This window comes from Amblyraja radiata, chromosome 22 (genome assembly GCF_010909765.2).
Source record: "Amblyraja radiata isolate CabotCenter1 chromosome 22, sAmbRad1.1.pri, whole genome shotgun sequence".
NCBI classification, from domain to species: Eukaryota; Metazoa; Chordata; class Chondrichthyes; order Rajiformes; family Rajidae; genus Amblyraja; species Amblyraja radiata.
The window spans coordinates 42,482,918-42,506,246 of NC_045977.1; the positions used below are offsets into that span (position 1 = coordinate 42,482,918).

General features: G+C 44.9%; 2 protein-coding genes across 6 annotated transcripts in view; one reads left to right on the top strand and one right to left on the bottom strand.

The window, feature by feature from the left end:
• abat (4-aminobutyrate aminotransferase) overlaps nt 1–14,155 on the top strand; it is a 95,023-nt gene extending 80,868 nt beyond the window's left edge. For all 4 annotated transcript variants that reach the window (XM_033041170.1, XM_033041169.1, XM_033041168.1 and 1 more), the window contains exons 11-16: nt 243–391; nt 2,615–2,752; nt 6,651–6,818; nt 9,044–9,190; nt 10,368–10,479; nt 13,338–14,155. In XM_033041170.1, the coding sequence (XP_032897061.1) occupies nt 243–391; nt 2,615–2,752; nt 6,651–6,818; nt 9,044–9,190; nt 10,368–10,479; nt 13,338–13,459 (836 nt within the window). In that variant the 3' untranslated portion in view covers nt 13,460–14,155. The remainder of the gene's footprint in view (nt 1–242; nt 392–2,614; nt 2,753–6,650; nt 6,819–9,043; nt 9,191–10,367; nt 10,480–13,337) is intronic.
• Nucleotides 14,156–20,665: 6,510 nt separating this feature from the next.
• tmem186 (transmembrane protein 186) lies at nt 20,666–23,328 on the bottom strand. 2 transcript variants are annotated; one of them, XM_033041173.1, is made up of 2 exons: nt 23,166–23,328; nt 20,666–21,483 (listed from the first exon to the last, which is right to left on the bottom strand). In XM_033041173.1, the coding sequence occupies exons 1-2, from the start codon at nt 23,166–23,168 to the stop codon at nt 20,740–20,742; spliced, it is 747 nt and encodes a 248-aa protein (XP_032897064.1). In that variant the 5' UTR covers nt 23,169–23,328; the 3' UTR covers nt 20,666–20,739. The 2 variants fall into 2 exon arrangements, with proteins under 2 accessions (XP_032897064.1, XP_032897065.1); XM_033041174.1 differs by having other exon boundaries at nt 20,666–21,504.
• Between the last annotated feature and the right edge of the window lies 1 nt (nt 23,329).

Consider the following 23,329-nt stretch of genomic DNA (forward strand, 5'->3'; position numbering starts at 1 on the left):
ACTCTGGGCAAGAGACTCTGTGCGCCCACCTGATCTATTCCTCTCATGATTTATTCTAAAAATGTAATTATTTGATCGTATTGAGCATGTGAACAAACCAAAGATCTTCACTGTGGAGATATCTCATCACCTGTAATATGTGAGGAATGTTGAAGTTATTTAATGTTACTGCGCTCCCTGATCCTGACGTTAGGTTTTCATGGATTTATTGATGAGCGATTGGCGTTGCTCTCCCTTCCCAGGTTGCCTGACAGCGACCCACTCCAAGGCTGTCCACAAGCTGGACATTCCAGCCTTTGACTGGCCCACCGCTCCGTTCCCAAAGCTGAAGTATCCCCTGGACGAGTTTGTGCGGGAGAATTCAGAAGAAGAGGCGAGGTGCCTGGAAGAGGTCAGTCACACTCTTCACTCTGTTTGCTCCAAGTGTTTCAGCCAATTGAATGGAATCTGACCCAGGGCGGCACGGTGGCACAGCGGTAGAGTTGCTGCCTCACAGCGCCAGAGACCCGGGTTCCATCCCGACTACGGGTGCTGTCTGTGCGGAGTTTGTATGTTCTCCCCGTGACCCGTGTGGGTTTTCTCCGGGATCCAAAGACGTGCAGGTTTGTGGGGTAATTGGCTTGGTGTAAGATTAAAATATTGTCCCTAGTGTGTGTAGGATAGTGTTAATGTGCGGGGATCGCTGGTCAGCGCGGACTCGGTGGGCCGAAGATCCTGTTTCTGCACTGTATATCTAAAACTAAAACTAACAACTAAATCAGGCAGAGAGCTTGTCATCTATGAATCTGTTGTCTGAACCACAACCACAAAGATGAGGAAGTAAGGTTTTCAGAAGCAGGTTGGAAGAAGAATCATGAGACTCAGTGGGAGCTTCTCATCGGGAAATATTATCTCATGACTGAATCTGACGTTTATATGTGGTTGCCATGGCACCAGAATTATTATCTTTGGTACACACTTCAATCTGGATGTTCTGCTCAATGACGTATGTACCTGCTTCAGGTGTTCAAAGTCCGACTGAAATAAATTGCCACAAATTGCAATGTTTAAAGGAAATTTAATGGTGAGTGACAGGCAATGAAAAACACAGAGTGCTGGAGTAACTCAGCGGGTCAGGCAGCATCTGTGGAGAACATGGATAGGTGACGTTTCACAGAGTGCTGGAGTAACTCAGCGGGTCAGGCAGCATCTGTGGAGAACATGGATAGGTGACGTTTTACAGAGTGCTGGAGTAACTCAGCGGGTCAGGCAGCATCTGTGGAGAACATGGATAGGTGAAGTTTCACAGAGTGCTGGAGTAACTCAGCGGGTCAGGCAGCATCTGTGGAGAACATGGATAGGTGACGTTTCACAGAGTGCTGGAGTAACTCAGCGGGTCAGGCAGCATCTGTGGAGAACATGGATAGGTGACGTTTTACAGAGTGCTGGAGTAACTCAGCGGGTCAGGCAGCATCTGTGGAGCACATGGAAAGGTGCTGTTTAGTGTCGGGATCATTCTTCAGACTATAGACAACCAATAGCCGGCAACCAGTTGGCCTTCCCATTGAAGTGGGAGAGTCTGGGACCAGAGGGCACGGCTTCAGAATAAAAGGATATTCCTGTAGAATGGAAATGAGAAGGAATTTTTAAGTCAGCGGGTGGTGAATCTGTGGAATTAATTGCTGCCGACGGGTGTGGAGGTCAAGTCATTGGGTATATTTACGACGGAGATTAACAGATCAGTACGGGTGTCAGGGGTTGTGGGGAGAAGGCAGGAGAATGGCGTGAGGAGGGAGAGATAGATCAGCTGTGCTTGAATGGCGGAGTAGACTTGATGGGCTGAATGGCCTAATTCTACTCCTATCACATATGAAGCCCAACAATGGGAATGGTAGAAAACTGCTTGAGTTTGCTGCATTGGGATTTCTTTGAAAGAGACTCAACACATTATCTAAGATAGACAAAACGACCCGAAACGTCACCTATTCCTTCGCTCCATAGATGCTGCCTCACCCGCTGAGTTTCCAGAAGGGTCTCGTCCCGAAACGTCACCTATTCCTTCGCCCCATAGATGATGCCTCACCCGCTGAGTTTCCGAAACGTCGCCTATTCCTTTGCTCCATAGATGCTGCCTCACCCGCTGAGTTTCTCCAGCATTTTTGTCTACCTTCGATTTTCCCGCATCTGCAGTTCCGTCTTAAACACTATTATAAAACACTCCTAGAACCCTCCTGTGTAGTTAAATAGATTGTCAAATTGTCAGCAGAAAAAACGCATTAAATCCCGATGATTGTTACTCTGAGTGGCCTGGTGCACGGAGATTGTGGGAGTTTGTGTATTGCCTTGGGAATTACTGTTGCAACACTCCAGAGTGCAAGACAATAATCGCCAACCATATAGGTTTAAAAGTAAGTTACAAGGCTGATATAGATTGATAGTGTTATCCCAAGGATCAGCCTTGAATAATGTAACAGCAGTTGCTGCAATGTGGACAGTTGCTTAGGATGGTTGCAATATTTACCTGGATCTCTCGAATTAAACGTCACATTGTTAACTAGGTCACATAACTTGACCGTTGCTCATGAATTAAGAAAGCCAAGCTTGCAATTGCTCTCCTCTCCTCTCGCCCACCCAGGTGGAAGATCTGATAGAAAAATACGGAAAGAAGGGAAGAAATGTGGCTGCAATAATCATTGAGCCAATCCAGTCTGAGGGAGGAGATAACCATGCATCAGATGACTTCTTCCGCAAGTTACGTGACGTTGCCAAGAAGGTAGGTTCCTCTCAGCGACTTGGTAAAACTGTACCGATTTGCAAGTTTGGCCGTTTCATAACTAGCTTGGAAAACGTACTTGACCTCCAGAACAAGAGGTGAAAGAGGCCCCCGATTTCTGGCCGTGCACCTTGCCCTGCCCCGCCCCGCCCCAGCCACGTCACATTGCTTAGGAACCCTGCATTATGTACACAGGCAGTCCAGCCGGTCCCGTGAACATAGAAACATAGAAAATAGGTGCAGGAGTAGGCCATTCGGCCCTTCGAGCCTGCACCGCCATTCAATATGATCATGGCTGATCATCCAACTCAGTATCCTGTACCTGCTTTCTCTCCATACCTCCTGAGCCATAGCCACAAGGGCCACATCTAACTCCCTCTTAAATATAGCCAATGAACTGGCCTCGACTACCCTCTGTGGCAGAGAATTCCAGAGATTCACCACTCTCTGTGTAAAAAATGTTTTCCTCATCTCGGTCCTAAAAGATTTCCCCTTATCCTTAAACTGTGACCCCTTGTTCTGGACTTCCCCAACATCGGGAACAATCTTCCTGCATCTAGCCTGTCCAACCCCTTAAGAATTTTGTAAGTTTCCACAAGATCCCCCCTCAATCTTCTAAATTCTTGCGAGTGCAAGCCGAGTCTATCCAGTCTTTCTTCATATGAAAGTCTTGACATCCCAGGAATCAGTCTGGTGAACCTTCTCTGTACTCCCTCTATGGCAAGAATGTCCTTCCTCAGATTAGGAGACCAAAACTGTACGCAATACTCCAGGTGTGGTCTCACCAAGACCCTGTACAGCTGCAGTTGAACCTCCCTGCTCCTATACTCAAATCCTTTTGCTATGAATGCTAACATACCATTCGCTTTCTTCACTGCCTGCTGCACCTGCATGCCTACTTTCAATGACTGGTGTATCATGACACCCAGGTCTCGTTGCATCTCCCCTTTTCCTAATCGGCTACCATTCAGATAACAGTCTACTTTCCTGTTTTTGCCATCAAAGTGGATAACCTCACATTTATCCACATTATACTGCATCTGCCATGCATTTGCCCACTCACCCAACCTATCCAAGTCATCTTGCAGCCTCTTAGCATCCTCCACACAGCTAACACTGCCCCCCAACTTCATGTCATCCACAAACTTGGAGATGTTGCATTCAATTCCCTCGTCCAAATCATTAATATATATTGTAAATAGCTGGGGTCCCAGCACTGAGCCTTGCGGTACCCCACTAGTCACTGCCTGCCATTCTGAAAAGGACCCGTTTACTCCTACTCTTTGCTCAGTATTTTCACCACGAGCTCAATAAATACAACAATCACCTCGGGCAATGATCATTCCTGGGATCATTCTTGTAAACTTGTAAACCTGGTCTGGACCCTCTCCAGAGCCAGCACACCCTTGCACAGATACGGTGCCCAAACTTGCTCACAATATTCCAAACACTGCCTGACCAGCGCCATATAGAGCCTCAGCATTACATCCCTGTTTTTGTACACAAGCCCTCTTGAAATAAATGCTAGCACTGCTTTTACTATTGATTCGACTGTTTGGGAATCCTGCACTAGCATTCCCAAGTCTCTTTGCACCTCTGATTTCTGGATTCTCTCCCCATTTAGAAAATAGTCTACGGCAACTAAAATGCTCCTACTTCCCATTCACATGGCTGGTCACGCACAAGGAACTTCCTCCTAAATAAAGAGGAACCGCATCAAATACACATTGTGCATTTTTGATATTTGTTATGTACAAGAAAGATTGGAAAATATGGATTTCTTTACCTTGCACTAAACATTATTGCCTTATCATTTATCTGTACACTGTGAATGGCTCGACTGTAATCATGTATTGTCTTTCCGCTGACTGGATAGCACGCAACAAAAGCTTTTCACTGTACCTTGGTACACGTGACAATAAACTAAACTGAACTGAAACTGAATAGACACAAAATGCTGGAGTAACTCAGCAGGTCAGACAGCATCTCTGGAGAAAAGGAATAGGTTCAAGTTCAAGTTCAAGTGAGTTTATTGTCATGTGTCCCTGTATAGGACAATGAAATTATTGCTTTGCTTAACCACACAGAAAATAGTAGGCATTTACTACAAAACAGATAAATGTGTCCATATACCATGATATAAATATATACACACATGAATAAATAAACTGGTAGTGCAAATAACAGAAAGTGGTTGCTAATAATCAGAGTTTTGTCCGAGCCAGGTTTAATAGCCTGATGGCTGAGGGGAAGTAGCTATTCCTGAACCTGGTTGTTGCAGTCTTCAGGCTCCTGTACCTTCTACCTGAAGGTAGCAGGGAGATGAGTGTGTGGCCAGGATGGTGTGGGTCTTTGATGATACTGCCAGCCTTTTTGAGGCAGCGACTGCGATAAATCCCCTCGATGGAAGGAAGGTCAGAGCCGATGATGGACTGGGCAGTGTTTACTACTTTTTGTAGTCTTTTCCTCTCCAGGGCGCTCAAATTGCCGAACCAAGCCACGATGCAACCGGTCAGCATGCTCTCGACTGTGCACCTGTAGAAGTTAGAGAGAGTCTTCCTTGACAATCCGACTCTCCATAATCTTCTCAGGAAGTAGAGGCGCTGATGAGCTTTTTTGATAATTGCGTTAGTGTTCTCGGACCAGGAAAGATCTTCAGAGATGTGCACCCCCAGGAATTTGAAGTTCTTGACCCTTTCAACCATCGACCCATTGATATAAATGGGTCTGTGGGTCCCCCTCCTACTCCTTCCAAAGTCCACAATCAGTTCCTTGGTTTTGCTGGTGTTGAGGGCCAGGTTATTGCGCTGGCACCATATGGACAGTTGCTCGATCTCTCTTCTGTACTCTGACTCATCCCCATCAGTGATACGCCCCACAATAGTGGTGTCATCAGCGAACTTGATGATAGAGTTCGCACTGTGGTTCGCTACGCAGTCATGGGTATAGAGTGAGTACAGCAGGGGGCTGAGCACGCAACCTTGAGGTGCTCCCGTGCTGATTGTTATTGAGGCTGACACATTTCCACCAATACGAACAGACTGTGGTCTGTGGATGAGGAAGTCGAGGATCCAGTTGCAGAGGGATGCGCAGAGACCCAGTTCTGCGAGTTTGGTAACCAGTTTGGAGGGGATGATTGTGTTAAATGCCGAGCTGTAATCAATGAATAACAGCCTGACATATGAGTTTTTGTTGTCCAAGTGGTCCAGTGCGGAGTGGAGGGCCAGCGAGATCGCATCCACCGTTGATCTGTTGTGGCGGTACGCGAACTGCAGTGGGTCCAGGTTTTTGTCGATGTAGGAGTTGATTTGCTCCATGATCAACCTCTCAAAGCACTTCATCACCACCGGCGTTAGTGCCACTGGTCGATAGTCATTGAGGCACGTCACCTTACTCTTCTTGGGCACCGGTATAATTGATGCCCTTTTAAAGCAGGTGGGGACCTCAGACCTCAGAAGTGAGAGGTTGAAAATGTCCGTAAAAACTCCCGCCAGTTGGTCCACACAGGTTTTTAGAACACGGCCGGGTATACCATCAGGTCCAGGTGCTGTTCCGTGATGTTTCGGGTCGAGATCCTTCCTCAGACTGACAAAACGTCACCTATTCCTTTTCTCTAGAGATGCTGCCTGATCCGCTGAGTTACTGCGGCTTTTTGTGTTTATCTTCAGTGTAAACCAGCATCTGCAGTTCCTTCCTGCACGGAAGAGTTATTAACACTGACAATAGATTTATTTCACTTTGCTGTCTCCCATTTTGTTTTGTGTTGTTTGAGTCGTCTCCTGCAGAGAGATGGTTCTAACTTCAGAGCTCCCGTTGTGTTTATCATTGCCCAGTGTTTGACGTTCTGCCTTGTTGTCCCTCTCCCTCCCCTCCCTGCCCCGGGCGATGGTGATCCCAGCACGGATGTGCGTTCCTGTGCGATGAGGTACAGACAGGGGGCGGAGCCACGGGCAAGTTCTGGGCCCACGAGCACTGGGGCCTGGATGACCCCGCGGACATCGTCACCTTCAGCAAGAAGCTGTTGTCTGGTGGCTACTTCTACAAGGATGAACTGAGGCCCGATATGGTGAGTGTCTGTGATCAACCACATCTTCCTTCCACACCGAGGGCGGTCACGGTGGCGCAGCGGTAGAGTTGCTGCCTTACAGCGCTTGCAGCGCCAGAGATCCAAGTTCGATCCCGACTACGGGCGCTTACTGCACGGAGTTTGCACGTTCTCGCCATGGCGGCGTGGGTTTTCTCCGAGATCTTCGGTTTCCTCCCACACATAAGATGATAAGGTCATAAATGAGAGGAGTAGAATTAGGCCTTTCAACCCATCATGTCTACTCCACCATTCAATCATGGCTGATCTATGTCTCCCTCCTAACCCCATTCTCCTGCCTTCTCCCCATAACCCCTGACACCCGTACTAATCAAGAATCTATCTACCTCTGCCTTAAATATATCCACTGACTTGGCCTCCACAGCCTTCTTTTACGAAAAATACCACAGATTTACCACCCTCTGACTAAAGAAATTCCTCCTCATCTCCTTCCTAAAAGAATGTATTTTAATTCTGAGCTGTGATCTCTTGCCCTGGACTCTCCCACTAGTGGAAACATCCTCTCCACATCCACTCTATCAAAGCCAAAAACATACAAGTTTGTAGGTTAATTTACTTGGGTTTATATACTTGGTATAAGTGTAAACTGTCCCTAGTGTGTGTAGGATAGTGTTAGTGTGCGGGGATCACTGGTCGGCGCGGACTCGGTGGGCCGAAGGGCCTGTTTCCGTGCCATATCTCTAAACTAAACTAAACTCCAGCACAGCGCAATGGTGCCGACTGGCGCACTCCAGACTGCAGGAGTACGTGCTGAGCGACGCACTGAAGCTCGGTGCAGCCGATGCCAAGGCTCTGGGGGAGGACCACAGTCGAGGGTCCTTTTGCTGCTGGACATTGAGGGGCAGAGTCCGGTGGGGACATCCCTCAAGCAAGGGATGGGATATCACCACAGGGGGCCACATGAGTGGCAAGGATGTTATAGAAACATAGAAAACATAGAAAAATAGGTGCAGGAGTAGGCCATTCGGCCCTTCGAGCCAGCAGCGCCATTCAATATGATCATGGCTAATCATCCACAATCAGTACCCCGTTCCTGCTTTTTCCTCATATCCCTTCATTCCTTTAGCCGAAAGAGCTAAATCTAACTCTCTCTTGAAAACATCCAGTGAATTGGCCTCCACTGCCTTCTGTGGCAGAGAATTCCACAGATTCACAACTCTCTGGGTGAAAATGTTTTTCCTCATCTCAGTCCTAAATGGCCGACCCCTTATTCTTAAATTGTGACCCCTGGTTCTGGACTCCGCCAACATGGGGAACATTTTTCCTGCATCTAGCCTGTCCAATCCTTTAAGAATTGTATATGTTTCTATAAGATATCCTCTCATCCTTCTAAATTCCAGTGAATCCAAGCCCAGTCGACCCATTCTTTCATCATATGTCAGTCCGGCCATCCCGGGAATTAACCTGGTGATTTATGGACAAGGACACCCAGGTCTCGTTGCATCTCCCCTTTTCCTAATCTGACACCATTCAGATAATAATCTGCCTTCCTGTTCTTGCTACCAAAGTGGATAACCTCACATTTATCCACATTATACTGCATCTGCCATGCATCTGCCCACTCACCCAACCTATCCAAGTCACCCTATCTAGTCTCATAGCATCCTCCTCGCAGCTCACACTGCCACCCAGCTTTGTGTCATCCGCAAACTTGGAGATGTTACATTTAATTCCCTCGTCTAAATCGTTAATATATATTGTAAATAACTGCGGTCCCAGCACCGAGCCTTGCAGCACCCCACTAGTCACTGCCTGCCATTCTGAAAAGTACCTGTTAATTCCTACTCTTTGCTTCCTGTCTGCCGACCAGTTCTCTGCCCATGTCAATACTCTACCCCCAATGCCATGTGCTCTAATTTTGCACACTGATCTCTTGTATGTTATGTTTAAAGATTGGTGCAAACATTAGCGAGTCTGCCACTACTGAATGGGTAGAATGTAGGAGGAGTATTTGCATAGTTTATGTGTTAAAAATGTACATTTTTAATAACAACAAAAATCTCAATGTACTAGGTTAGTGACATGTTTTGTTACTGAACCATATTCGCCAAAACAATAACTGGAAAGACTTTTACGTGGAAAACTTGTTTGTGTTTGCTATGTTGGGAAAGCCTCTTCTCCCTTTAAAGTAACTGTTTCTATCTGAGTTCCTCCAGCTTTTCTGGTGATGCTCTGTGTCGTTGCAGCCCTACAGGATTTTCAACACATGGCTAGGAGATCCTTCCAAAAATCTGATGTTTTCTGAAGTACTCAATGTCATTCGAGGTGAAAAGCTTCTGGATAACGTCAATGCAAGTGGAAAGGTTCTATTTAATGGACTGAAGGAACTGCAGGTAAAGAGCATGATCTGTTTGGAACTGTGAAATAAAGTCATTATTTTACATTTCCTTCAGGGGTAAAGAAATGTAAAAGAATTACTTTATTTTAGAGTTGCTTGGCCTATTCTAATTTTCTATTTACATTAATTTCTTAATACATTTAAATTCATTGTGCGTTATTCACTTGCTATATTTAGATATATTTTTTAATAAGTGTTATTACAATTCATCAATAAATAAATGTATTTGCTACAAGTGGAGGGGGGGGGGTGTAATTCATGGGAACATCAGTACACTGTGGCCCAGTGTGGTTAGGAGACATGGTGAGCAACTCAGGACTGATGGTCATTTTGTATTGACAACATTACTGAAGAACGTCACCGATTCATGTTCTCCACAGATGCTGCCTGACCCGCTGAGTTACTCCAGCACTCTGTGAAACGTCACCTATCCATGTTCTCCACAGATGCTGCCTGACCCACTGAGTTACTCCAGCACTTTTGTGTCTTTTTTTTTGTAAACCAGCACCTGCAGTTCTTTGTTTTACTACCGATGTGTTTGCTGGGCAGGGTTACAGCACATGTAACTCCCTGAGACCAATTGCCATCATCTTCCAGTTTTAGCAAATCCCATCAGCTTTGTCTTTGTCGTTCAGCCTGCTGTAGATTGAGTCGGCTGTGACAGTCAACTGCATACGTTATTCCCTGATCATGTATCTGTACACTGTAAATGGATCAATTGTAATCATGTATAGTCTTCCCGCTGACTGGATAGCACGCAACAAAAGCTTTTCACTGTACCTCGATACACGTGGCAATAAACTCAACTGAACTGAATCAACACAGTATTTTTGCAAGCGGCATTGAACAGATATCGGGTGAGTCCCTACTGCTGGACAGGATGAGTGCAGGATATCAAATCAAAGTTAGATTTTCAGAAACCTAAAGATAGATTATGCACACACCTTGAGTTTTATGTGTGGCCTTTGACAAACAAATATGGTTATTTTAGTACAAGATTTTTGAATGAGACCAGGAGGAGACACAGATCACGGGCATCATTTTTTGATGATCATGTAAGCAAGAATCATCTTCAGACTCGAGCTGTACAATCTCGGTGTACAATCTCTGGTTCCCTTTGGGATTTGTGTGAATTGATTGGTCTTGGATTTCAATGCTGTGCCTCTGTACAGGTTCTCTATCCCCACATCCTGAGCAGAGCCAGAGGAAGAGGAACCTTCTGCTCCATCGATGCGCCCAATGAAACCGTCCGCAATCAACTTGTCTTGCAGATGAGAAACAAAGGTAAGGACAGTCACCACGGACTCCAACTCACGCTGTAGACTTGGAGCCTATTGCTTGTGCTAGGCATTGGGCTTCGGGAGCTGAGGCATAACATCATAATGTGGGCCATCATATAGTTTGAAGTTGTGACTGAGTCCATAGTTAGTGGGACCAAATGTCGTCTGCTCGAGGGTCACAGATGTAAAATTATCCAGGAGTAAAATCTTGTATTAGAGATTGTAATGTGATGTGTAAAAGAGGTGAATACATCATAACGATGTGAAGAAATGTATCGTGTACCACTGGGACTAGTATGAGCTGGGACTTTGCAAGTCTTTGAGTACAAAATTCCCAGGTGTTGCCAGACATTTAAATGTGCATTAAATGTAGGTACTTTTGAATGAGGCATAATTCCCACAGTCCTGGCCAGTTTCCCCTTTGCTGTTTTCAAGAGGCTGCTCTGAGCTATGTGGCTACAACAGTGGGCTAATCGTGCTTCCCACATTCTGTGACTGTGAAAGATGTTGAATGGATGTCACGCCTTTAAAATCCCAGCCGCATTCTCTATCTTCCACTTCCAGTTAATGTTAGGAGAGAGCAAACAAGGCCTGGGAATATCACAGCGTGTTCGAACCAGAGAAGGAGCATCAGAGTCAGGTTAAAAAAAGCATTATGAGTCTCACTATAAAGTTTCAGAGGCGGGATGTAGTGATGTGGGGCTGAGTTGGCCTGCTGTCAACTGAAGAGGTCGTTCCAACTCTGGGCTGGATGGGGTTCACTGCCAGGCTGGGCAACCCTGACCCAAGCGGGCAGGTAGAATCGGCATGAACATTGAGAGTCAAGGAGAATTCATTTGAGAAGATCTGGGAAAAATGGACTGTTTATTTGAGCCATGACACCAACTAGATAAATGCCGAGCGAGATATGGGAAGATTGTGTTATATAGAACTAGATGGTATGTTTGTGTGAATATTGAAATATCTCCAGATAACGAATCAATGTAACGTTTTTTTTTATTTGGTAAGTGAACAACACGGTCTTATTCAATCTTTTAAATTTATTTACTTTTTTTCTCCTATCCTTTTTTTTTGATTGTTGTTTTTCTTATTTTGTTTTATTTATGGTGATGGTGTTGCACTGTTTTGTATATATCTCTGTGAAAAATCAATAAAAATGTAAGTGGAAAAAAAAGAATCGGCATGAACGATGTAGGTGCCCACAGCAAGTTCATGCGCACATGCGGTGAAGTACAGACACATTGACAGATCTAGCTAGCAGCAGCATTACAGGCACATAGACTCAGGCAAACATACATTATTGATTGTACATAAATCGTACATCAAATTGTAATTAAAAAAAAGACTGGCATTTATATACCAAAAAAAAGGGTTAGTGTAAAAGCAATAATAGAAAAGAAAAAGCACCAAGTCAACAGTAGTGCAACATGTAGTCTGCAGTGATCTATTCCTGAGGTAGGATTAGGGTGTGATGGTTGTAGGGAAGTAGCTGTTCCTGAACCTGGTGGTGTGAGACTTCAGGCCTCTGTACCTCCTGCCCGACGGCAGCAGTGTGAAGAGGGCATGGTGGGGAATCTGTGATGATAGATGCCGCCTTCTTGAGGGAGTGCCTGGTGTCGATACCTTGATGTAGAGGAGGGCAGTGCCCATGATCACCATCACCCGGTGCTTGCTGAATGCATTAAAGAAGGCAAACGCAATGCATTTATTTCAAGAGGGCTTGAATACAAACACAGGGATGTAATGCTGAGGCTCTATAAGGTACAGACAGCATTTGGAATATTATGAGCAATTTTGGACACCATATCTGAGGAAGGATGTGCTGACTCTGGAGAGGGTCCAGAGGAGGTTTACAAGAATGATCCCAGGAATTTCACACAGAGAGTCTGAGTCTATGGTATTCACTGCCTCAGAGGGCGGTGGAGGTCGGTTCACTGGATACTTTCAAGAGAGAGCTAGATAGGGCTCTTAAAGATAGCGGAGTCAGGGGATATGGGGAGAAGGCAGGAACGGGGTACTGATTGGGGATGATCAGCCATGATCACATTGAATGGCGCTGCTGGCTCAAAGGGCCGAACGGCCTACTCCTGCACCCATTGTCTATTGACTATAATACGTAGGTAAACCTATGATGAGCGTTTGTCGGCACTGGGCCTGTACTCGCTGGAGTTTAGAAGAATGAGGGGGGACCTTATTAAAACGTACAGAATAATGAAAGGCCTGGATAGAGTGGATGTGGAGAGGATGTTTCCACTAGTGGGAGAGTCTAGGACCAGAGGTCATAGCCTTAGAATTAAAGGACATTCCTTTAGGAAGGAGATGAGGAGGAATTTATTTAGACAGAGGGTGGTGAATCTGTGGACTTCTTTGGAGGCCAAGTCAGTGGATATTTTAAAGGCAGAGATAGATTCTCGATCAGTACGAGTGTCAGGGGTTATGGGGAAAAAGGCCGGAGAATGGGGTTCGGAGAGAGAGATAGATCAGCCATGATTGAATGGCGGAGTAGACTTGATGGGCCGAATGGCCTCAATATGCTCCTATCCTTATGATCTAATGAATGATAATACTTTCAGGAACGGAGCTGATCAAGGAAAAACAGTCATAAAAACAGCTTTTTCTCCACGAGCAGTAGCTCTACTCAACAGCCAAAAGTCTGTAGCCTCTGGTATTTTATTTAATTCTTCACATGTTTAAATTATAATGTTTTATTTGTAATTGTCTACGGTATATCGTGTTGTTACTTGCGAGCAAAGCACCATAAAGTTTTCACAAAGTCAATGTTACTTAAACTAGACAAGTGAGTGAGCAATTGATGAAGAATTGTTTTTCCATGCATTTGACCACTGACTCTTCTTCCATTAGGTATTGTACTCGGTGGCTGTGGAGAAAAGTCTATTCGATTCCGCCCAACCTTAGTGTTCAGACCACATCACGCACATCTCTTCCTTAATGTTTTCAATGATGTTCTGGGTGCCCATAAGTGAAACGATGAAGCGATTGACAGCACAAAGGGCCACACAACCCACAATTCAACTGATCGCTATCAAACAGTCTGACAAATCTACACCTACTTATTCAACATCTCTATCCGCCATTTACACCAGTATTTAAAAAATCAATAGTTTGACCTCTAAAGATATTTCAAAGTATAATTTGTGTAACATTCAGCATCCACTACTGTGAAAATACTAATTATGTGTTAAAGTTAGTGTTAATTTTTCGTTGTCAGATGTCTTGGTTGTAAATGTGTAAATTGAACACCAATCCATTCGTGTAACACCAGTTTCACACTTAATCTGGGCAATGTTTTTGTAATTTTTACTGATATTTTGTATCAGAGAAAGATATCAATGAACAGTATTCATAATGAGCCATGGGTGATTGTCCTCTGTTCTAGACTGTTACACATGCTACCTGGTGCATTAATGGTGGATTATGTCAAAATAATTTCTATATAATTGCCATATTTCGTGTACTTGCTGTCAAATAATCTAAAAGTCTAGTTGCTTGAGTAAAATGTGTCTTAATCCTGGCCAGCCAGCCATACATAGAGTTTGTGATACAGTTTTATTCATCACTGTGTATATCTTCAAATAAATTTTAATTTCTTCAAATGTTATATATTATTGAAAAAGATGATCTATGATTGCACTCGTTTTAATTAAACTAATAAGAGTATATTTTTTGCTGCTGTTTGTATTATTCAGAGCTCATTGGAAGGAGGGAGGTTGAGAACAAATATATTTTCCTGTTAAACTGAGAATGCATTGACTTGCACTTTGTTTAATAAGTGATAGTCACACACGTGACGTTGTGCCATAACAGAGTAGACGATGTTTCCTTCTTAGTTTGGACAAATAGCGTGGAAACAGGCCCTGCGGCCCACCGGGTCTGCGCCGACCAGCGATCCTGTATTGAATGTGTATGGTCTTCCAGTTGAATGCTATTGATTGGGTGATATTGGATGTCCCTGGGTCTTGGGAGCATCAAAGGTGAGACAGGAAGCTGGTTGAACACTGGGCACTGATTGTTTCTGAGAGAGTTCAGAAGTAGTCTCTCAATAGACAGTCGTGTGTGTTTTATTGTCATAAGTCCTGAAACAGAACAATGACATTCTTTCTTGCAGCAGCAGCAGCAGCACAACAGGTGGCAAACACGGTACCCAATAGATAATTATACAGCCTTATGCCCTCTCACATTGTGGGATAAAACCAGCAACGGTAGAGGTTCACCTGCAAGAGTGTCTATTCAACAACTGGGATTGACACAGAAGGTAGGAACAGGAGGGCATTCAATAAATATCCATCTTGGAATGCTTAGATTTGGTTGCAAATCCTCTATCTCAGAACTGCTGTAGTTTTGGGAGCAACAACAACAGCAGGAGCTTAGCAAGAGATACGACTGATTGGCTCTAGCCCAAGTGGGAGGAGAGAAGTGAAAACAGTTAAAGTACAGGTCAAGGACAGGCAGACTTGACTCAGAACTGCTGTAGTTCTGGGAGCAACAACAGCAGCAGGAGTTTAGCAAGAGATACGACCGATTGGCTCTAGCCCAAGTGGGAGGAGAGAAGTGAGTCAGTGCTGGGAAAACAGTTGAAAACTGAGGAATTTGGTTTGTAAATTGGTAAATCAGGCAATTTATCAGTCAATTTAAGCAAGACTGCTCTTAGAGAGCGGCAGTGAGTGAGCGGCCTTGTGAGGGAAGTGCCCTGTGAGAAAAGTGTGAGTCTTTGGCTCGAGAGCCTTCGGAGACGAAAGAAGGAGATGTCAGGCAAGCTGATTCAGTGCGATGCTTGCAGTATGTGGGAGGTCAAGGACACCGCCGGTGCCTCTGGCTGCTACAAATGCGAGAGGTGCATCCAGGTAGAGCTCCTGAAGGGCCGTGTTGGGGAACTGGAGAAGCAAGTGGATGACCTCCGGTTCGTCCGAGAAACGGAGTCGTTCCTCGACAAGTCCTACAGTACGATTGTTACACCTAAGGTACTGGAAGAGAGAAGGTGGGAGACAGTGAGAACGGGAGGGAAGCATGGAATGCCAACGTTCCCGGGTGTTGTACGTCTTGTGAACAAGTTCACCCACTTAGAAGCTGTCGGGACAGAAGAGGTGTTTACACTGGGCGGCGGACTGGCTTGTGATGCGAATAGGGCTGTTGAGCCAAAACCAAAAAGGCCTAAGGCAGGCAACGCCATTGTAGTGGGAGACTCCATTGTGAGAGGTACGGACAGGGGTTTCTGCGGCAACAGACGGGATGCGAGGATGGTGTGCTGCCTTCCTGGTGCCAGGATCCAGGATGTCACGGACAGAGTGCAGAAAATCCTCAAGGGCGAAGGTGAACATCCGGAAGTGGTAGTGCATGTCCAGTTCCTCGTGCTGGCGAGAGCAGGAACAGGGAGATACGGGACCTGAACGTGTGGCTGAGGAACTGGTGCACGGGGCAGGGATTTAGATTCTTAGATCACTGGGATCTGTTTTGGGGTAAGGGGGAACTGTACAAAAGGGACGGATTGCATCTTAACAGGTGTGGGACCAGCATTCTGGCAGGCAGGTTTGCCACTGCTACACGGGTGGTTTTAAACTGAATAAGGGGGGTGGGGTGTCGAATGGGCTAGTGAGGGTTGGAGTTAAAGGGAAAGGGTTTCTTAAATGTGTGAGCGTAGAGACAGAGGGGTGTAAAATGAGGGTAGAAGCAATAGGTAGCAAGGTGAAAAGTAAAAGTGGCAGGCCGGAAAATCCAGGGCAAAAATCAAAAAGGGCCACTTTTCAACAAAATTGTATAAGGGGTAAGAGTGTTGTAAAAACAAGCCTGAAGGCTTTGTGTCTCAATGCAAGGAGCATTCGTAATAAGGTGGATGAGTTGAATGTGCAGATAGCTATTAATGACTATGATATAGTTGGGATCACGGAGACATGGCTCCAGGGTGACCAAGGCTGGGAGCTGAACATCCAGGGATATTCAATATTCAGGAGGGATAGAGAGAAAGGAAAAGGAGGTGGGGTAGCGTTGCTGATTAGAGAGGAGATTAACGCAATGGAAAGGAAGGACATTAGTTTGCAGGATGTGGAATCGGTATGGGTAGAGCTGCGAAACACTAAGGGGCAGAAAACGCTGGTGGGTGTTGTGTACAGGCCACCTAGTTGGAGAAGGTATCAAACAGGAAATTAGAAATGCGTGCGACAAAGGCAAAACCGTTATAATGGGTGACTTCAATCTACATATAGATTGGGTGAATCAAATTGGCAGGGGTGCTGAGGAAGAGGATTTTTTGGAATGTATGCGGGATAGTTATCTAAATCAACATGTAGAGGAACCAACGAGAGAGCAGGCTATTTTAGACTGGGTATTGAGTAATGAGGAAGGGTTAGTTAGCAGTCTTGTTGTACGTGCCCCCTTGGGCAAGAGTGACCATAATATGGTTGAGTTCTTCATTAGGATGGAGAGTGACATTGTTAATTCAGAAACAATGGTTCTGAACTTAAAGAAAGGTAACTTTGAGGGTATGAGACGTGAATTGGCCAAGATTGACTGGCAATTAATTCTAAAAGGGTTGACGGTGGATATGCAATGGAAGACATTTAAAGACTGCATGGATGAACTACAAAAATTGTTCATCCCAGTTTGGCAAAAGAATAAATCAGGGAAGGTAGTGCATCCATGGATAACAAGGGAAATCAGGGATAGTATCAAAGCGAAGGATGATGCGTACAAATTAGCCAGAAAAAGCAGCATACCGGAGGACTGGGAGAAATTCAGAGACCAGCAGAGGAGGACAAAGGGCTTAATTAGGAAAGGAAAAATAGATTATGAAAGAAAACTGGCAGGGAACATAAAAACTGACTGCAAAAGTTTTTATAGATATGTGAAAAGAAAGAGATTAGTTAAAACAAATGTAGGTCCCTTGCAGTCAGAAACAGGTGAGTTGATCATGGGGAACAAGGATATGGCGGACCAATTGAATAACTACTTTGGTTCCGTCTTCACTAAGGAAGACATAAATAATCTGCCGGAAATAGCAGGGGACCGCGGGTCAAAGGAGTTGGAGGAATTGAGTGAAATCCAGGTTAGCCGGGAAATGGTGTTGGGTAAATTGAATGGATTAAAGGCCGATAAATCCCCAAGGCCAGATAGGCTGCATCCCAGAGTACTTAAGGAAGTAGCTCCAGAAATAGTGGATGCATTAGTAATAACCTTTCAAAACTCTTTAGATTCTGGAGTAGTTCCTGAGGATTGGCGGGTAGTAAACGTAACCCCACTTTTTAAGAAGGGAGGGAGAGAGAAAACGGGGAATTACAGACCAGATAGTCTAACATCGGTAGTGGGGAAACTGCTAGAGTCAGTTATTAAATATGGGATAGCAGCACATTTGGAAAGTGGTGAAATCATTGGACAAAGTCAGCATGGATTTACAAAAGGTAAATCATGTCTGACGAATCTTATAGAATTTTTCGAGGATGTAACTAGTAGCGTGGATAGGGGAGAACCAGTGGATGTGGTGTATCTGGACTTCCAGAAGGCTTTTGACAAGGTCCCACATAAGAGATTAGTATACAAACTTAAAGCACACGGCATTGGGGGTTCAGTATTGATGTGGATAGAGAACTGGCTGGCAAACAGGAAGCAAAGAGTAGGAGTAAACGGGTCCTTTTCACAATGGCAGGCAGTGACTAGTGGGGTACCGCAAGGCTCAGTGCTGGGACCCCAGCTATTTACAATATATATTAATGATGTGGATGAGGGAATTGAAGGCAATATCTCCAAGTTTGCGGATGACACTAAGCTGGGGGGCAGTGTTAGCTGTGAGGAGGATGCTAGGAGACTGCAAGGTGACTTGGATAGGCTGGGTGAGTGGGCAAATGTTTGGCAGATGCAGTATAATGTGGATAAATGTGAGGTTATCCATTTTGGTGGCAAAAACAGGAAAGCAGACTATTATCTAAATGGTGGCCGACTAGGAAAAGGGGAGATGCAGCGAGACCTGGGTGTCATGGTACACCAGACATTGAAAGTGGGCATGCAGGTGCAGCAGGCAGTGAAGAAAGCGAATGGTATGTTAGCTTTCATAGCAAAAGGATTTGAGTATAGGAGCAGGGAGGTTCTACTGCAGTTGTACAGGGTCTTGGTGAGACCACACCTGGAGTATTGCGTACAGTTTTGGTCTCCAAATCTGAGGAAGGACATTATTGCCATAGAGGGAGTGCATAGAAGGTTCACCAGACTGATTCCTGGGATGTCAGGACTGTCTTATGAAGAAAGACTTGATAGACTTGGTTTATACTCTCTAGAATTTAGGAGATTGAGAGGGGATCTTATAGAAACTTACAAAATTCTTAAGGGGTTTTTACAGGCTAGATGCAGGAAGATTGCTCCCGATGTTGGGGAAGTCCAGGACAAGGGGTCACAGCTTAAGGATAAGGGGGAAATCCTTTAAAACCGAGATGAGAAGAACTTTTTTCACACAGAGAGTGGTGAATCGCTGGAACTCCCTGCCACAGAGGGTAGTCGAGGCCAGTTCATTGGCTATATTTAAGAGGGAGTTAGATGTGGCCCTTGTGGCTAAGGGGATCAGAGGGTATGGAGAGAAGGCAGGTACGGGATACTGAGTTGGATGATCAGCCATGATCATATTGAATGGCGGTGCAGGCTCGAAGGGCCGAATGGCCTACTCCTGCACCTAATTTCTATGTTTCAATCTGATTCAAAGACCCGATGTCAGCTGTCTTGCAGAAATTTTTGTCTAAACGTTTTCTCAAGAAAAAAGTCTTGCTCTATCGAGCCTGTTTTAGGTACCAACTAAATGACCATTACTGGGAAATGGAGTCCACAAATTGTGTGCACACTTCTGACAAGAAGTCACGGGACACCACCCTGTAAAAGGGGAGCGTGTGTGACGGCACCAACCCCGTGCTCTTATTTTTGAGTGTCACGTTCCAGACATTGCCCAGTGTGAACCTTGCTCAAGCATCTTACTGTTTGCAAGGACATACACTCTCCTGCACACCTCACTTTTACCAACAGACACTTTGCCCATCACCTACTGATTTCACTCAGATTCCAAGCCTGACCACATGTTGAACAATATTCTCATCCAGATTTCATGTCTATGATCCCGATGTCAACATTCTTCTGCTTCTAACACGTCCCTGCTTTTAATCCCTCCACCTGTAGCAGCCTTGCACAATACCCTAAGATATATAATTATTTTCCTTAATCTCCTTGCCTCAAGGAGGACTCTCTCTAACTTCTACAGGTGCACAGTAGAGAGCTGACCGGTTGCATCGTGGCTTGGATCGGCAACTTGCGCGCCCAGAAAAGACTACAAAACACTGCCCAGTCCATCATCTGCTCTGACCTCCCTACCATCGAGGGGATCTACCGCAGTCGATGCATCAAAAAGGCTGCCAGCGTCATCAAGGACCCACACCATCCTGGCCACACACTCATCTCCCCGATACCTTCAGGTAGAAGGTACAGGAGCCTGAAGACTGCAACATCCAGGTTCAGAAATAGCTGCTTCCCCACAGCCATCAGGCTATTAAGCTCAACTGAAACAAATTTCTGAACATTAATAGACCATTATGTTTATTTACACTTTATCTGCTTATTTATTGATGTGTGTATATATTTATATAATGGTATATGGACTCACTGATATGTTCTGTATTCATGCCTACTATATTCTGTTGAGCTGAAGCAAAGCAAGAATTTCATTGTCCTATCTGGGACACATGACAATAAACTCTCTTGACATGACTCAACTTTTTGTTCCTTGTTTAAGGTGATCTTTAAAACACATTTCTTTGACCAAGTTGCCACCCATCAAGGTTTGATCCCAAGTTTTATTTGATTATGTCATCACTCACTTTGAAAGATGTGATCTTACACAGTGTGTAATAACACTATTGTCCAAAGTAGTCCTTTGTCACAATATATTACGGTGCCCATATATTTCTATTATTACTAAATCTTGTGGATTCCAGGAGAATTAGAGGGTATGGATCATATAAGAGTGGATATGATCACTTGTGATCGATTGAATGGCAGTGCAGCCACTAGTGGCTGTATTGATCTTGTGTTTGTACCCCAAGTGGTGTAAATAAGTTACTTATTTTAACCTGAATTAAAATTTTCATTTAACACACCTTTAGTTTTGTGATTTATAAAGTTAAAACTAAAATTGAAAACCATTTCTTCAATTTACTTCAGTATCTATATTTGTCATCATAGTTTACAAGTTATTAGAACAGAATGCAAATCTAGAATTCTTTATTCATTGAATACAACCAAATATCTGCAAGAATTTTTGTTTGTCAATAACCTGGCCAAACTTAATAGTGAAGTAGAAAACTTCAGTGCTATTGTACCTTCTAAACTGCAGAATACTTTCACTTGTTGCATCCCCGGTATCTCCAAGAGGCACGACATCTTTAACTGGAACATAAAAGTCATTCCTACTTCCCCAAAACGTCAGGTGTGAAACCATCAGTGTGGTCCCAGAGTCGTTCAAATACAACATCCCGATGAAACGCCTTAGATAGTAACTCATGGAGTAGAGCATGACAATGGCAAAACCCGATAGCCCAGTGATGTAACTGACCAAAGAACACTGCACCAGGTCCTGGAGGTAAAAGTAGTAAACTGGAGGCAGGAGAGCTACAGTTATGCCAGTCTGAACTAGTTTAAACTTGGATATAGCGCTGAAGAATCGTATTCCTTGAAACCTGTACACCGCTGTGAAATGTTCATTGTCTGCAGTCTTGCCTTGTGTCCGGTAATCATGCTCATCCAGAGACAGAGCCCGGCATTGAATCTGTCCTCCTGCACAATTTTGCTCTTTGTATGGTCGCAGATTGAGCAGTAGCAGATGCTGAGGATGTCCCAGGGCGCAAGACCTGAACTGATTGGAAGAAAAAGCAACTGCATTTTTACGGCTAGTTGAGGTGCTCAGAGACATTAAAGATCTTGATTTGCTTGTTCTTTGATAAAAGTTGAAGATTTTCTGATACACTGTCACCTAAACAAAATAAAAATCAATCTGTAAAGTGGACATGGAGTAGAATTTAAACCAGTGCTTACACAATTAATACAACTAATTCCAGTTTTAATAAATTGTATTAAGATATTAAGCAATTATAACTATATATATAAAGATATAAATATATATAAAGATATATATATATATAAAGATAGAACTTTATTTATCCCAGGAGGGAAATTGATCTGCCAACACAAAATAAATGAAACATTAAATTAAAGTCAGTCTACCCCACAACAGAAGGGAGAGGAGTTGTAGTTTGATAGCCACAGGGAAGAAGGATCTCCTGTGACCTTCTGTCCTGCATCTTGGCAGATCCATAAACTATTGCAGCTTTTATTTATTTTTATTAAAACAGAAAATGCTGGGAATACTCAGCAGATCAGGAAGCATGTGTAGCGAGGGCAAGTGTTGGGTCATGTTGATAATTGCCAGCCATTTGCTTCGGTGTTGAATTATATGAATATTCTTTTCCCATCGCAGTCAAGAGTGTTTTATTGTCATGTGTCCCAGATAGAACAATGACATTCTTACTTGATATACAGCACAGCAGAATATGTAAACATAGTACACTGTAAACAATATAATAAACAAGAGAAAAAGCTCAGTGTGTATGTGTGGAATATGTGATATGCATATCCCTATACATATATACACATACACATATTCAAAAAACAAATAATAGTGTAATGATAATAAAAGTCTATTGAAGTTCAGAGCTTATTCGAGGTCAAGGCACAGTAGTGCTTTACACCTACTGCTGTGTTTCCAATAGACAATAGGTGCAGGAGTAGGCCATTCGGCCCTTCGAGCCATTCACTGTGATCATGGCTGATCATCCACAATCAGTACCCCGTTCATGCCTTCTCCCCACATCCCCTGACTCCGCTATTTTTAAGAGCCCTATCTAGCTCTCCCTTGAAAGTATCCAGAGAACCGGCCTCCACCGCCCTCTGAGGCAGAGAATTCCACAGACTCACAACTCTGTGTGAAAAAATGTTTCCTCGTTTCAGTTCTAAATGGCTTACCCCTTATTCTTAAACTGTGGCACTTGGTTCTAGACTCCCCCAACATCGGGAACATGTTTCCTGCCTCTAGCGTGTCCAAACCCTTAACAATCTTATATGTTTCAATGAGACACCCTCTCATCCTTCTAAACTCCAGAGTGTACAAGCCCAGCCGCTCCATTCTCTCAGCGTATGACAGTCCCGCCATCCCGGGAATTAACCTACCTGGTGAACCTACGCTGCACTCCCTCAATAGCAAGAATGTCCTTCCTCAAATTAGGGTTTCTCCTACGGACAATACCGCGGTGAATGCTGGCAAAAGCAGGACCAGGGGGGGAGTGGATTGCGTCAAAATACAGACGCTGGGCCTGCAGATGCTGGAAACCTGAGGCAAATACAGAGCGCGGTGGGGGGGGAGGGGGGGGGCTCGTCGGGCCTGGCAGCGTGTGTGGAGGGAGCTGACAGGCGGCTGGACGAGGGACGGGAGACGGGGGGGACGGGACCCACACTGGGCGGTGGGAGCCGGGGACGGGGACGGGAACGGGTGACCGGGACCCACACTGGGCGGTGAGAGGCGGGGCCGGGAGACGGGGGGGACGGGACCCACACTGGGCGGTGGGGAAGCGGGGACGGGGACGGGCGACCGGGACCCACCATCGCGGCCTCTCCTCTCTTCTCCCCCGGCGCCGAGTCTCCTCCCAGCGTTCAGCGCGCGCGCCTGCGCACCGGCGCCCCCTCCAGGTTACCATGGAGACGGCGCCGCGCATGCTGGGAGATGTAGTCCCTAAAGCGGCCAGGCCTCATCGCAGGGACAGTAA